Here is a 16,004-nt window from a genome sequence, read left to right on the forward strand (position 1 = left end):
ACATCGTAAGAACAAATCAGAATGAAATTCTTTTTATCCAAAATAAAGGAAATGTACGAGGCAAGTTTTTTACACAGAGGGTGGTGGGTGCCTGGAACTCGCTGCCAGGGGATGTATTGGAAGAAGATATGATAGTGGCATTTAAAGGGTGCCTCGACAAATACATGAATAGGATGGGAATAGAAGGATACAGTTCCCAGAAGGGTAGAGGGGTTTAGTTCAGTCGGGCAGCATGGTCGGTGCAGGCTTGGAGGGCTGAAGTTCCTGTGCTGTAATTTTCTTTGGTTTTTGCTCTTTGTAAGATAGCGCCAGAGTGTGGCAACTTCTTGCAAGCTGCCCCCAGCATACCCTTGAATTCTATCTTTTACTCTCGTTCTATGCTGCTAAAACTTTATTCTAACTCTTTTTGCATTAACTCTTTCTCTACACCCTAGCTATGACTGTGACACTACATTCTACACGCCTTTGCTTCTCTATGAAACGTAAGCTTTGTATGGTGGGCAAGAAACAATACTTTTCACTGTATCCCAATACATGTGACAATAATAAATCAAATCAAAAATTCAATACCTGACACCATCTTGTAGCATTATCCTCTTTCCTGATTTGTACTCATCAAGTCACTCCATAAACATGCTAACAGCTTACCTCCTTTGCTGGGTCCAACATCTTCAGCTTTATCCAGTTTGGTTTCTTGCTCATCCGGGAGTTTATTAGAATAAGTGCTCGACACGTACAGTTTATTGATGTCCAGGGAAGTCTTGCTGAAGGGTGATGAGGAAGAGTACATGCTCGCATAGCCATTGGCTGAGCAGGTCATCGTAGCTAAATCCAGAGCTTTTCCCCCTGTGATAATGGGAATGTTTAGGGAAAGCTTCCTTCTCCGAATTGGCGAGGATGACTTGGAAATAGATAGAGGTGGCGGGGAGGAAAATTTCCGACTGGCTCGGGGAGATTTCGGGGGCTCCCTGTACAGAAGCTTGTTATTTTGACTGCTTGCAAGAAACAGTTCGAGTGACCTGATTTTGAGAGGAAATCAAATATTAATAAGATTGCTAAAGTCTCATTGCTCCATTTTATTTAACTGAAAGTATCATTACATAAATATGTTGCAAAGTGAAATGAAACCTACTTTCCTTAGAAAATTCCAGACAGGATTCCCCCTTTTCAGGCAGGATGATAATTAACACGACTGTATCAGAGATGCCTTGTGGTCTCATCTAGACCGGAATAAACTTACCAATTTTGCTTCCAATTTCTACCCCTCTCACCTTCATACAGTCCACCTCCAACACTTCACTTCTTTGACCTCTCTGTCTCTATTTCCAGTGATAGACTGACCACCAATATTTATTATAAACTCACCGCTTCCCACAGCTACCTCGATTACAAACTCTTCACATCCTGCTTCCTGTAACGCTTCCATCCCATTCTCCCAGTTTCTCCACCTCCATCACCTCTGTTGTGATGATGCCACCTTTGAGAATGGTGCTTCCGACATGTCCTCCTTTCTCCTTAATCCAGGTTCTCCCTCCCAGGTTTGCCCCATCTCCCACAGCTCTGCCCTCACCCCTTCCCCTCTCTCGCAGAACCACGGTAAGGTTCACTTTGTCTCACTTTTCATGCCACCAACCTCTACATTGAAAGGATGCTATTTCCACCAACCCCAGCGTGGTGTCACCATCCAACACATCTTTCCCTTACTTGCTGTCAGCATTCTGCAGGGACCACACCTTCCTCCATCATATCCAACTCCCTATCCCCTTTGTGATGACTTCAGCCAGGCTAATGAGGTTGGCTTGCTCGAGTATGAACTACCTGATGAATCCTAATTGATGGTTAAATCAGGGAGCCTCATGCTCCTTATTTTAAAGCAGGTGTGTCAGACTCCCAGCCTGCATTCAGCTGGGAGCAACCAGAGAGCTGGCTGTGTACAAATGTATGGTGTGAATAAAGTAACTTGGTGAGTTTCACCTCCGTGGAGTTATTACACCCTTCCCATCCTTGTAATCTCAGAAGGTGTTACAGCCGACCCTTCACCTCTTCCCTCCATTGCATTCGAGGCCCCAGACACTCCTTCCGGGGGAAGCACTTGCACCTCTTTCAGTTTGGTTTATTGTATTTGCTGTTTCCAATGTCCTGTCCTCTAAACTGACGAGATTAAACCCAGACTGGGTGACCGCTTTGCAGAATACTTCCGCTCAGTCTGCAACATGACCCTGACCTTCCTGTTGCTTTCCATTTTAACTCAGTACCTTGCCGCCATGCCTACATATCTGTCCTTGACTTGCTGCAATGCTCCCGTGAAGCCCAACGCAAACTGGAGCATTGCAGCACCTCATCTTCCAGTTGGGCACGTTGCAGCTTTCAGAACGCAATGCAACGCACCCCCACCCCCTCACACCAGGTCGTCTGTCACTTGTTCTTAAAGTTGTTGCTTTTTGTTGCATTTTCTTTCACTCGAACATTCCCCCCCCTTTCAGTTTTGCTGAAGGGTCTATGACTCAAAATGTTAACCCTGTTTCTCTCCTGATAGGTAACTGCTGCTGTGTTTTTCCAGCATACTCTGTTCTCGTGACAATGAACATCCCTCATTTATTTTTTGTTCACTTTGGGAAGTTGGTTGAAAGAATTTTTCAGGATGATTTACCATCCACTGCACTGGGATCCAAGCCAAGAACTCCAGAGCATTGCTCTAGGTTTATGGTTTACCGGTTCAGTGATCTGTCGCAGGAAGAACCCAAAAGCCTACTCCCAGACTATCTCCCATCCAAATATTAACATGTCTCCTGAGTTTCCAAGTGCAGTCAAAATTGGGCATTTTCGGACTAGTAACAGAAATTGGGCATTGTTGCATCTGATTTATGGACATTAACTGGGAGAAGATGAGACACAGTTACTGGGGAGCAATATTTTGAGGAGCACTGAAAAACAACACATTCAAAATTGGATTGAATCATTTTGCAGGCCACTATGTACAGCTGTTACGCTCCTCTGTCACTAAGGGGTCGTGGGTATAAAGGAGATTGTATCAGGATTTTGATTGGATTTAATTAGGATTTTGTTAGGAATGAAAAACTTTAGTTATGAGGAAAGACAGGATCGGCTGGGATTGTGTTCTTTGGAACAGAGGAGGATAAAGGGAAGATTTAATTGAGGTGTGCAAAGTTATAAGGGGCCGAGATAGAGTGGATAGGAGAGACCCGTCTCCACTAGCAGAGCGGTCTATAACTCGGAGGGGGGGGGTGCGATCGGAGGGGCAGGGGGCAAAGATTTAAAGTAGTTGACAAAAGGATTAGAGTTAAAGAGAATATTTTTTTCTCTCAGAGGATGGTGAGGGCCTGGAACTCACTGACTGAAAGAGTGGCAGAAGCAAAAATTCTTATCGCGTTTGAAAAACCTTGGATTTACATCTGAGATGCAATAACCTCTGAGACTATGAACCAAAAACTGGAAGGTACAATTAAGTTCAATAGATCCTTTTCAGTCAGCACAGGCACATTAGTTTAAATGACTTCCTTCTGTGCTTTATCATTTTCTGTTTCTGAATTTAAGAGCCTAATGTGTATTATAAGCCTCCGTGTGGAACTAACTTGCGTAGCATGGGGCAGGGGTCAGGATTGTTCATCTCAGCATTCCTCAACCATCATATTTTTAAAGAGAGGGTTTAAAATGGAGGAGAATGGTCACAATCTAAAGCTGCCAAACTCAATTTTGAGTCCCAAGGGCTGCAGCATGTCTAATCAGAAGATGAAGCGTAGTTCCTCCAGTTTGAGTAGGGCTTCACTGGAGCACTGCAGCAGGCCAAGGACAGACACGTGGGCATGAGAGCTTGAGCTAAAATGGCAGCAACAGGAAGGTTGGTTTCATGCTTGTGAACAGAGCTTGTGAACACCAGGATAATAATGGTTACAGGCCTTCAGCGAAATGAGTGAAATGATTGTCATCCATATCTCTAATATTCACTCAGCTTCTTCACTCCCTATGATTACTCAGTGTAAAGAATCCTTTGACATTTAAATTATACTGTTGGCAGATTTAACAAAAATATTAATAAATGCCAAATTAAAACAGGAATTCAATGATTTTGTTAGGTGAAATTGATTGAAAGAAATCTTCATGAAAGAATTGATGGGGTTACTGCACACAGAGTAATTCTGCCTCTTTATCACTTCATTCACTGAATGGTACACACTCACACATCTACATAGACACACACACTCTCACACACTCTTTCACAGATACAAACATACACATACACTCTCACACACACAAACACACACTCACACTCTTACACATAAACATACAGTCACACACATTCTTGCACACTCACGCTTTCTCACACACACAAACACATACACGCACACTCACACTCTCTCACACATACAAACACATACTCTCACACATGATAAACACACATTCTCATACATAGATATACACATTCACACCTTAAATGTAAATGCGTCTTAACTGTGTTACATATGAACAGGCAAATGTTGACAAAATGGACAGTGCACCTCGCAGGTATTGCGCTTATTGGCTTCTTGTAGATGGTGATGAGTTTGTCCAGTACAACATCAGCTGTTGTGAAAACTCGATATGAATGCAGGAACGTGTTGAGGAAATCTATACTCAAGAATCGCAGATCAGTTAGACGTTCCAACAAACGTTCCACACTTGCATAGCGAATCTGGAGAACTTTGCAGGAATTGAGGGTTTTGCTGAACCGTATATCAACATCATCACAGTACAGACTGGTGTCAGACCTGCCAATCACAGCGGAAACAGAATCAGTAATGCATTGGGGTAAACATGGTAAGATTACAAAGACTTTGATCATGTAGTGTACACCCTTGGGTGGGACCAGAACGATTTTTGTTTGGAAAATATTAAGTATCAGAGGCAAGACAGGGAATAGAGTTTAGATATAGACCAGCTATCATCTTATTGAATGGCAGAACAGGATTGAAGGGCTGAATGGCCTCTGATTCCTACATTTCTGTTTCATGTTAATATTAAAGATATGAGCAGTGGGTGGTTAAAGCATCTCTCTTTATGTTCTAGGCCTTGGTTCCAACTGAAGCCTAGATTGGTCATTGTCCATCGATGCAAACTCATGCAGGGATATACTAGGTACTTTTCTGAATTTAAGAGCCTAATGTGCATTATAAGCCTACGTGTAGAACTAGTCTGCGTGGCATGGGGCAGAGGTCATCTCAGCATTCCTCAACCATCATATTTAAAAAACGGGGGTTTAAGACGGAAGAGAATGGTCACAATCTAAAGCTGTCAAACACAGTGTTGAGTCCCAAGGGCTGCAGCATGCCTAATCAGATGAGGTTTGCCCCTATCCTATCCACACACATTCACCCCACCAATCCCCGTAATCTATGCGTCTTGAGACACTAAGAGGAAATTGAGCATGGGAAATCCACCTAATCCTTGGAGGGTGGGAGGAAACTGTCCTGGTTTCTGCAATGATTATGCCCTGTTCCCCGCATTCCCCAAATAACCAGAATTGCCTCTGATGACCTCCACCCCAAGTCTTTTTTGTATCTGTGCCTGTCGTCACTGCCCAGTTTGCAGTTTGATCGTTCTGATAGCTCACAGAGGATAGCTGGAAGAAAGGGAAACAACATACTGATGCAGCAGGAGGCAGTAATTTACACGTTTTTAGACACTGAGTTGTGATCTGGAATGTAGCATCTTAAAGAGTGGTAGATGCAAATTGAATTGTAACTTTCAAAAAGCATTCAGATAAATACTTGAAGGGAAAAAAAATTACAGGGCTATGGGGAAAGTACAGGAGAATGAGATTAATTGCATAGCACGGGCACAATGTGTTCACCTGTGTAATTCTCAGGATGGCAGGGTTTCTGTCAGATCGCCGGAACTAGGAACAGTCTCGCATAAATCTACCTTTTGTGACACCTGGGAATGCTCAATGCCCAGGGCAAGGAGGAAAATAATCTAGGATTTCACAGGCAAAAGTACATCCCATTGTTTATCAAATGTAGACATTGGACATCATTCCACTTCATAAAATCATAGAAACCCTACAGTACAGACAGAGGCCATTTGGCCCATCAAATCTGCACCAACAATAATCCCACCCCATGCCCTATCCCCCACAACCCCACACATTTACCCTGCTAATCCCTCTAACCGACACATCCCGGGACACCAAGAGGCAATTTAGCATGACCAATCAACCTACCCCACACACCTTTGGACCGTGGGAGGAAACCGGAGCACCTGGAGGAAACCCGTGCAGACGTGGGGAGAACGTACAAACCCCACACAGACAGAGAACCCAAGCTGGTATGCCAGAGAGAGTTTGTGGGGCCTGTGGGGTGTTTTTTGGGACAGAATATTTTTAGCCCGTGAAGAGAAGGGGCACTATACTCTTCCCAGTGTTTAACAAGGTGAGTGGCACAACTGTGAAAATGTTAGCATTAAATGTACTTACTTAATCATTTGCGGAACTGTGACTTTTGAATTCTCTTCAAACGCATTCATCATAAGACCATTGCATCGAATGTTATCTATGCACTAGAACGGTGAAAGAATTCAATAAGATGTCTAGAATTTTACTGAGGTTTAAGATTTGAAATGATTGTTAGCTAATGTTATCGTCTGAATACAGTGGAACAGGCTTGAGGGGCCAAATGGACTACTCCTGTTCCTTTGGGCCAGCACCTACGCATTAAAACAAATTCTTCTGTATGTTATGTTAGTGGTGATGTTAATGTAATAATTGATTAAGATCTGTGACATATAATACCTTCACCTAAGTTTCTCAGTTAAAAAATAATTAAGGGGAAAATATCCTCATTTTTCACCCTGTTGCTGCATCCATGCTGTACTGATGGAGTGCAGCATTGTCAGAAATGCCATCTTTTGGACATGATGCTAAATCAAGTTCAGCAGACATACAAGATCCCATAGCGATGTCAAGGAGAGCAGGGAGGCATTGTCCAACATGGTCTTTATAGAATCTCTACAGTACAGAAGGAGGCCATTCAGCTCATTGAGTCTGCAGTGATTCTCAGACAGAGCATTTTACCCAGGCCCAACCCTTGCCCTATCCACATGCATTTACCCCACTAATCTCCCTAGACAAAGAGAGAATGTGCAAACTCCACACAAACAGTGATCCCAATTGAACCCGGGTCCCTGACACTGCAAAGCACTCTACAGAGGTAAGAATTAAAATGACTGTTAGCTAATATTATCATTTAGCACAGTGGAACATGTTTGAGGGGCCGAACAGACTACTGCTGTTCCTATGGGCCAGCACCTACACATCGGGACAAACTCTTCTCTATCTTATATTAGTGACGTGTGAGGCAGCAACGCTAACCACTGCTCAACCAATACCAATGAACTGATTGCTCATTTCATCAACTCTTAGTGGGAGAAGTTCGCAACCAGATTTTTTATTCTTCATTCTCAGGATGAGGGCAATGTTGACAAGAGCAGCAACCCACTGGCAATCCCTATTTGATCTGACTCCATGTGATGAAGGGTTCCTGAGTTGACAATCACACATGAAAGAAAGAGTAAATCTGAGAATTGGATACAAACTTGAGTGAAAAAGAGCAAGAGGATTGAGTCCATGTGGGTAGTTTATTCATTGTGCTGCCACAGTTCAGATGGCCACAGACTTGCCTCTTGCTGTGCTATAAGATTTGAGGAAGGTTCACTTGCCTGACTGATGTCACTTGTCCATGCTGCTTTCTCCTGACGCGACGAGGCCACCAGGATCACAGTGAAGGAAGGGGAATCTTTTGGTTCCACAACGATTTTGAAGTCAAGGTGTTCCATGTCCTGTCCCAATCCCCGAGCTGACAGATTGAAACGAGAGAAACTTTACAACAAAGAATTGGCCATTCAGTCACTCCACTCTTTACTTTTGAAATCGGCCCCAGTCATGCGCCATTCTAAGGAACGATGAAGCAGCTATTGCCATCACTACTGCCTGGGCTTCCTGATGGTTCCACACTCACACCAACACTGACAGGCACACACATACATACCCTCAAACACTCTTACACCAACACACACACTCACACCCTCAAACACACTCACACCAACATACACACACACTCACACCCTCAACACACACATTTTTACACACTCACATCAACACATACACTCATACCAACACACACATACACACCCTCAACACACACTTGCATCAACACAAACACTCACACCAATGCACAAACTCACACCAACACAGACACTCACACCCTCAACACACACTCATACAACATACATTCACCCCAACACACTCACTCACACCCTCAACATACACTCACACAACATACACTCACACCAACACACACACACACCCTCAACACATACACTTACACCAACACACTCACTCACACCCTCAACATACACTCATACAACATACACTCACACCAACACACTCACTCACACCCTCAACACACACACTCACACTAACACACACACACACCCTCAACACATACATTCACACCAACACACTCACTCACACCCTCAACACACACACTCACACCTCAACATTTACACTCACACCCTCAACATCTATACTCACACCAACACACACACTCATACCCTCAACACACACTCAGCCCAACACACACACTCACACCAACACACACACTCATACCAACACACACACTCACACCCTCAACGTACGCATTCACACCCTCAACACACACTCACACCAACACTCACACCCTCAACACACACTCAGCCCAACATGCACACACACACCAACATGCACACTCACACCAACACACACTCACACCCTCAATGCACACACTCACACCCTCAACACACACACACACCAACACATTCACACCAACACACACAGGTCTACTTTGGTTGTGTCAGTATTACAGACTAACATCCATATTTTAATAAATGTGATTAACAATAACATAATGACCAGTTAATCTTTTATCATAGAACCCCCATGGTGCAAAAGGATTCCATTTGGACCATCAAGTCTTCAACAACTCTCCAACAGAGCATTTTACCCAGGCCCAACCCTGCACCATCCTCATAACCCCATTCATTTTCCCTGCTAATCCACCAAACCTACACATCTTTGGACACTAAGAGGCAATTTAGCATGGCCAATCCACCTAACCCACACATCTTGTACTGTGGCAGAAAACCAGAGCACCCTGAGGAAACGCACGCAGTCATGGGGAGAACATGCAAACTCCACACAGTCACTCAAAGCTGCAATTGAACCCAGGTCCCTGGTGCTGTGAGGCAGCAGTGCTAGCCACTGTTTCACCGTGCCACCCATAATGTTCATGTTTATGATATTCATTGAAGGATAGATATTGGTCAGAATCAGGGATAATCTCCCTACACTTCTTCAAAATAGTGCCATGGATTCTTTACATCCACCAGAGACCTTGGTTTAATGTCTCATCTGAAAGACAGTACCTCTGACAGTGCAGCATTCCCTCAGCGCTGCACTGGAGTGTCACCTTGATTTATGTGCTTAAGCCTTAGAGTAGGACTTGAACCCAAAACCTTGTGACTGAGAGGTAAGAATCACATACACACTCACTTACACACTCACTTACACACTCGCTTACACACTCACTTACACACTCACTTAGCACACACATACACCTAGCCACTCATACAACTTTGTAAATAGTTCAGCATTTTCGACGTACATTCATCTTCTGTGGTTTCTGTGTCTTCCATCAAGGTGCAATCAATCAGTGATAATACTCCATTCTGAAAGGCAGCAACAGACACATTATAAGGGAACAAAAGTTCTTTTTAAACAATTATTATGCTCCTTCTCTCACCTGAGTTAATCTTTCAAACGGATACATGGGCATAATGTACAGATAGATGGCAATTTAACCCCATGAGCTGTAAAATGATACATTTCAGGGGTAAGGATGAAGAGATACAATAGAAACCAAACAGTGCAATTTTAAAAGAGATGCAATTTTAAAAGAGGTGCAGGAGCAAAGAGAGACCTTCGGGTTCATGTACATTTACCATTGAAGGTGTTGGGGCAAGTTCACCTCCCTAGGTGGGTAAATACTTTGTCTGATATGGAGCTAAGGCACAGAAACTAGGGAAGGAGCAATATTCGACTGTCACAAGACGCCAACTGTTCCTGCTTGTCAAAGGATCAAGAACAAGAAATTTAAAGTGTTTTGAGAAAAATCCTTTTCACACAGGATCTTGGGGTCTGGAATACACTAGCTGGGTGTGTGGTGGAGACAGGTTCAATTGAGCCTTTCAAGGGGGCCTTAGATGATTATTTGAACAGAAACAATGTGCAGTAGCATGGGGAAGAGGCAGGAGAATGGCACTAAGTCATGATGCTCATTTGGAGATGCAATCCTTTGAAGGATAATCTAACACAAAACAACTACATCTCGCGAAAATTACTGGGCAAGGACCTCAGTTACAGACTCTCATTTCCTCTTAAACCCCTCAACCTGCATCCCCAATGATCAGAGACACTTCACCCTGGGAGAGCTAGATGTTCTTAGCAGCTTCTGATATACTCACACGTTTACTGTCAAACAGCATCTGAAAATAAAACAAAATCACTGTGAATATCACAAGGTGAATCAGGGAATGGCAGACAGATCTCAGAATGGCTCCACTGAGTGTTCTGCTCACAGAAACATTAGAAATTGAGAGAATTTGGTTACCAGAGGATTCAGGTTTAAGACAATTAGCAAAAGAGCCAGGGGCAAGATGAGGAAAATGATTTTTTTTATGCAGCAAGTTATTGTGATGTGGAATGTGCTGCCTGAAAGGATGATGGAAATAAATTGAGTCATAACTTTCAGAAGGGAATTGGATAAACAGTTGAGAAAGAATGATTTGCAGAGGGATGGGGACATAATGGGCAGATTATTCTGTTGTTCTCTGAGTCTGATATTAAGGGAATGGAAGGTTTCAATGAAGATGGGCTGAATGGCCTCTTATCCTTTTTTGAACTTGTCTGTTATTCCAAAGTTGAAAGGCCTCAATCATTTTTATTGAATATCTGAAAATCAGTTTGGTGATACAATGGGACACCTACTTTTGTTAAGTGGAGTTTTCCACCTGATCCTCTGGTGCATATTATCAGATGTTTGGAGAATAGAAAGCACTGTTTCTCTCCTTCCTTTTTCAAGGATAGTGATCCCAACCGGCCTCGTGTGATTTTCCCTTTTTCAGTCATTGGTACTTGGATAAGCGACCCTGGTCAAAAAAAAAACAGAGAAGCACATCACTGTCAAGGAGAGATACCGTCTGAGGCAGCATCTTGTCACTTGCTCTAGCTTCCCTCACAAGCTTCTAATTCTAGCACAGGAGGAACTCAGTCAAAAGCTTTTAACATCAGGTGAATCATTGATGCAGCAGGGATCGCCTGCTGGGATCTCCATACACTGAGACCACTGCAGATATCCACTGGTAAGTTAATAAAACATCTCAGATGGACAGTCTTGTTGTGACATTGGATCTTCAATATGTGAATTAAACTCTATAAAAAGAATAAGAGTACAGGCCTTTCACCTCAACATCTCCCAATTACTTCATAAATCAAATTGCTGTCAAGATGTAGTAACTGTTATATAGGCAAATTCATCAGCTAGATCCTAAAAATAGCCAACCTATGTTATTCAGTGTTTGGTAATATTACTGGGAAAGGAATTCATTGAAGACACCAGGATATCTTTTTTCCCCCCAAATAATCTCATTGCTTCTTTAATGTTCATTGGAATAAGCAGATGGGACTTTTAGCTCACTATTTCTCTTCAAGAATGTCACCTCTTGTGATGTCTGACTCCTTCATCGAGTGGGAGGCAAAATTGTACCAGGAGAGTAACACATGGCTAAAAGAGAAAATGCTGGAAAATCTCAACGGGTCCTGCAGCATCTGACCAGTTTTGACAAAGGGTCATCTGGACTCGAAACGTCAGTTCTTCTCTCTCCTTACAGATTCTGCCAGACCTGCTGAGATTTTCCAGCATTTTCTCTTTTGGTTTCAGATTCCAGCATCTGCAGTAATTTGCTTTTATCCGGTAATACATGGCCAGTTCTTTTAGGGTGGATGTGAAGGCATTGTAGAGGGGGCAGGAAAGATTCTTGAGAATAGTTCCAGGGATGAAGAACTGCAGTTAAGCGGATATATTGGAGAAGCTGGGGTTCTCCTTAGCTAAGAGGTGATTAAAATATTTGATGGACGTGTTCAAAATCATGAAGGGTCTGGATGGAGTGGATAGAAAAATGGTTCCTGTTTAAGAGTTGGCACAGTGGTCAGCACTGCTGTCTCACAGCACCAGGGACCCTGGTTTGATTTCAGCCTTGGGTGTCTGTTTATGCAGAATTGCATGTTCAGAGAATCATAGAATCCCTACAGTGCAGGAGGAGGCCATTTGGCCTATCAGGTCTGAACCAACTCTCTGAAAGAACATCCTACCCAGGCCCATCGCAACCCACCATCCATCCCCCATCTCCCATTACCCTGCATATTTACTATGACTAATCAGCCTAACCTACACACCTTTGAACACTAAGGGGCAATTTAGCAGGGCCATTCCACCTAACCTTCGCATCTTTGGAGTGTGGGAGAAAACTGGAGCACCCAGAGGAAATCCACACAGACATGGGGAGAATGTGCAAAATCCACACAGTCACCCAAGGCTGGAATTGAACCCCGGGTCCCTGGTGCTGTGAGGTAGCAATGCTAACCACTATATCACTGTGTCATCCCCATGTTTGTGTGGGTTTCCACCAGGTGCTCTGGTTTCCTCCCGCACTTCAAAGTTATGCAGATTGTGTGGATTGGCCATGCTAAATTGCCTTTTAGCATCCAAAAGATGTGTAGGCTAGGTGGATTGGCCATGGTAAACAGGGATAGGTTGGGAAAGTGGGCCTGGATAAGATGCCCTTTTGGAGAATCAGCGCAGACTCGATGGGCCAAATAGCTCCTTTCTGCACTGCAGAAATTCTGTGATTCTGTTAGAAAACCAGAGGACAATACTTTGAGCTCATTGGCAAAAGGAGTAATAACAACATGAGGGAAAACATTTTACTCAAGGCGTGGCGAGGCTCTGGAATGCCCTGGCAGTACGGTTGAAGCAGATTCAGACACTACTTTCAAAATAATTCAATTATATTCCAGCTATGGGGCAAAGGTTAGGGATGGGATTAGGGGAGTTGTTCTTGCAGAGCTCTGGCACACACACAATGGGCTGAATGGCCTCCTTCTGTGCCGTAACCGTTCTATGATTCTTTGATTCCAGATGCCATCTTTTGGATGAAAAATTAAATCAAGGCTCCATCTGGCCTCCCAGGCAGATGTAAAAGATCCAATAGCTACTCTTTCAAAGATGAGCATGAGTATTCTGTCCATCTCCTGGTCAATATTTATCCCTGAACCATTGATAAAACTCATTGATCGTGCCTCTGTTTGTGGGATCTTACATTGTGCAAATTTGCTGCATTAAAACAGGGACTGCACTTCAGAGTTTTGGACTTGTTTGGTTGTAAAGTGACTGATCTAAGTTGAGACACTTTCAGCCAACAGGTTGTAACTGAATCCAGTTTCTTGACAATCAGAGTGTAAACTGAATGTTGCATCATCTGTTGGGTTAGATGTTTCAACATTCAGTCCGTCTAGACAAGTTCAACAAGTGGTATTGTGCCAATGGCATTCAGCATTCACCATAAACTGGCATAAAGCCATCAGCTGGCATATGGTGAACGTGGACTGAAGGATCAGCCAGTCATTGAATCAAACTGAGACACTGAGACCTCAGAATAAATTCTGCCGATTGTGATGCCTCTGTACCTTGTCGTACAAAAGTCTGGCTGGTGTCCAGGAGGATCTCACATCCTTCCACAATCATCCGTTCGATGGCGAGGTTCTTCCGAATGTTTTCTGTTTCGCTGACTTCATCATGCATTATTCTGAGAATGTAAATAGGGTGAATTCCTCACTGACGTGCCCGCACACATAACACAACTTCTCAACCCAATGGAGCTAGATCTCCAACAATCCACTGACAGTTGACCAAGCTGCTTTAGATGGTCTCAGACTGATCCCCAAATTGTGCTGTTAGTTAATCTCATTCAGCACCAGGGCAGGGCATTACAAGTGGACACAGCATTGCTAGACTGAGAAAGGGGAAATGGTTTGGGGTTCCTCAATCTGAACATTATCATTGACCCCTGCTTGAAATGTGGGTGTAGAACAGGAGATTTCTTATAACTGGGCTCAGCTTGCCAGCTCCTTGCAGTGGAGTAGTCCATCAGCGTTCAATGTCACATGATAATGGCATCAGGCTTGGAGGCATGGCAACCAGCGTTAAATAAGAACTGCTTCAGAGTGGAGCGGAGGCTTGGGGAAAGGAGACGTGAGGAGGGATGATGTTGGGTGGGAAATAGATGGAGCCTCCTGAAGCCATTATAAAAATGAAGCAGTTGAAGAGATCTTTATAACTCTTACAATAAATACTACAATCGGCACAGCAATGAACTATTTTGTTGTAAGCTCGGGTCTGGATGGGAGGGCTTTGAAGATTTTCTGTTTTCTCATGGTATGCTGCTCTAGTTTGTAGTCTCACAAGGCCATTATTCTTTGTTTACTTAGGGTTATGGTCATTTACATATTGGAATCTCTACATGAGCTTGGAACTTCTCTTCTCAGATCGCTTGTTCTTTTTCATAATGTGATGTGACATTATTATTATATCAGTATCATGTACGCTTCTGATGTTAACTTACTCCACATCTCCCCCCACATCTTTACCCCTTTCATACTTTCATCCTTCTACCTCTCCCCCCAAAATCAAACTTCACAGGATTAGCCAACGTCCCTGATCTTGTCCTGAACTCCTTCTGAAGTGAAGGATATTCTGTCAGTGTTAATGTCATTCTCCTGAGCGACTGTAAGTCTTACTTCTTGTTTTTATGATTCTTCTTCATCAGGATTTGAGTAGTAAACCCAAATTTTTATTGGCTTTCTCACCAAGGATATTAAGGTGCTGTGGTTTCTCCCTGCTCTGTCTCAGTCCTGTACAATCTTGGTTATGGGGTTTTTTCAATTATTGCACCTCTTTCTGTTGGTCTCAACTAATATTGTAGGGATGTTTAAGACTGAGAACTCTATCACCCGACAAACTAATGATTAACCATTTGCCTCTTTACACTGAGGAATGTCCCTCAGCCACTCTTGAACACAATCAAGGGTGAACTTGTAAAGGTGCAGCAGTAAAGGGGTTATCTCACTTGTCACCATGCCAACAAAATGATGTTCAGGAAGGGTTATAGTCCTAAGGACAATGGCTCTATAAAAATCTGCATGGATTACTCAACTAAACAAATCAGTGGGATGTGAGATCCACCCAATTACCTCAGTGGATGGGAGCTGTGTTAAACTAGCCAGGAGTTCTGTATTCACTAAACTGGATCTGAAAAGTGAATTTTGGTTGACAATGGACAAAGAATCTCGAGTACTGACCACATTTATAATGTAATTTGGTCATTATTGTTGCAATAGATTGTGCATAGATGGCACAGTGGTTAACACTGCTGCCTCACAGCACCCGGGACCTGGGTTTGATTCCCGGCTTGGATGACTATCTGTGCAGAGCTTGTATGTTCTTCCTATGTCTGCATGGGTTTCCTCCGGGTGCCCTGGTTTTCTTCCAGAATCCAAAAGATGTGCTGGTTAGGTGCATTGGCCATGCTAAATTTTCCCTCAGTGTACCCAAACAGGCACCAGAGTGTGGTGACTAGGGGATTTTCAAATAACTTCATTGCAGTGTTAATGTAGCATACTTGTGACACTAATAAATAAATTTTAACTTTTTTTGGCATAACATCTGCTCCAGAAATTTTCCAAAGAATAATGTCTCACACTCTAGAAGGCATGGAAGGAGTAACATGCCATATGGATGACATATACTTAATAGATGTTCCAGAGAGAAGACCGTGACTGCAGAATCAGAGCAGTTCTGAGA

The 16,004-nt window shown here is 43.2% G+C and overlaps 1 protein-coding gene across 1 annotated transcript in view; it reads right to left on the reverse strand.

Annotated features, from left to right (window-relative positions):
• rasgrf1 (Ras protein specific guanine nucleotide releasing factor 1) overlaps positions 1–16,004 on the reverse strand; it is an 88,772-nt gene that overhangs the window by 20,247 nt on the left and 52,521 nt on the right. Inside the window, exons 9-16 of the mRNA XM_080214199.1 lie at positions 13,832–13,950; positions 11,075–11,235; positions 10,552–10,572; positions 9,693–9,756; positions 7,711–7,847; positions 6,470–6,552; positions 4,518–4,766; positions 649–1,019 (exon numbers count right to left, since the gene is read on the reverse strand). Of these exons, the coding sequence (XP_080070325.1) occupies positions 649–1,019; positions 4,518–4,766; positions 6,470–6,552; positions 7,711–7,847; positions 9,693–9,756; positions 10,552–10,572; positions 11,075–11,235; positions 13,832–13,950 (1,205 nt within the window). The remainder of the gene's footprint in view (positions 1–648; positions 1,020–4,517; positions 4,767–6,469; positions 6,553–7,710; positions 7,848–9,692; positions 9,757–10,551; positions 10,573–11,074; positions 11,236–13,831; positions 13,951–16,004) is intronic.

Source organism: Carcharhinus amblyrhynchos, chromosome 28 (assembly GCF_965287045.1).
Source record: "Carcharhinus amblyrhynchos chromosome 28, sCarAmb.v2.hapA, whole genome shotgun sequence".
NCBI classification, from domain to species: Eukaryota; Metazoa; Chordata; class Chondrichthyes; order Carcharhiniformes; family Carcharhinidae; genus Carcharhinus; species Carcharhinus amblyrhynchos.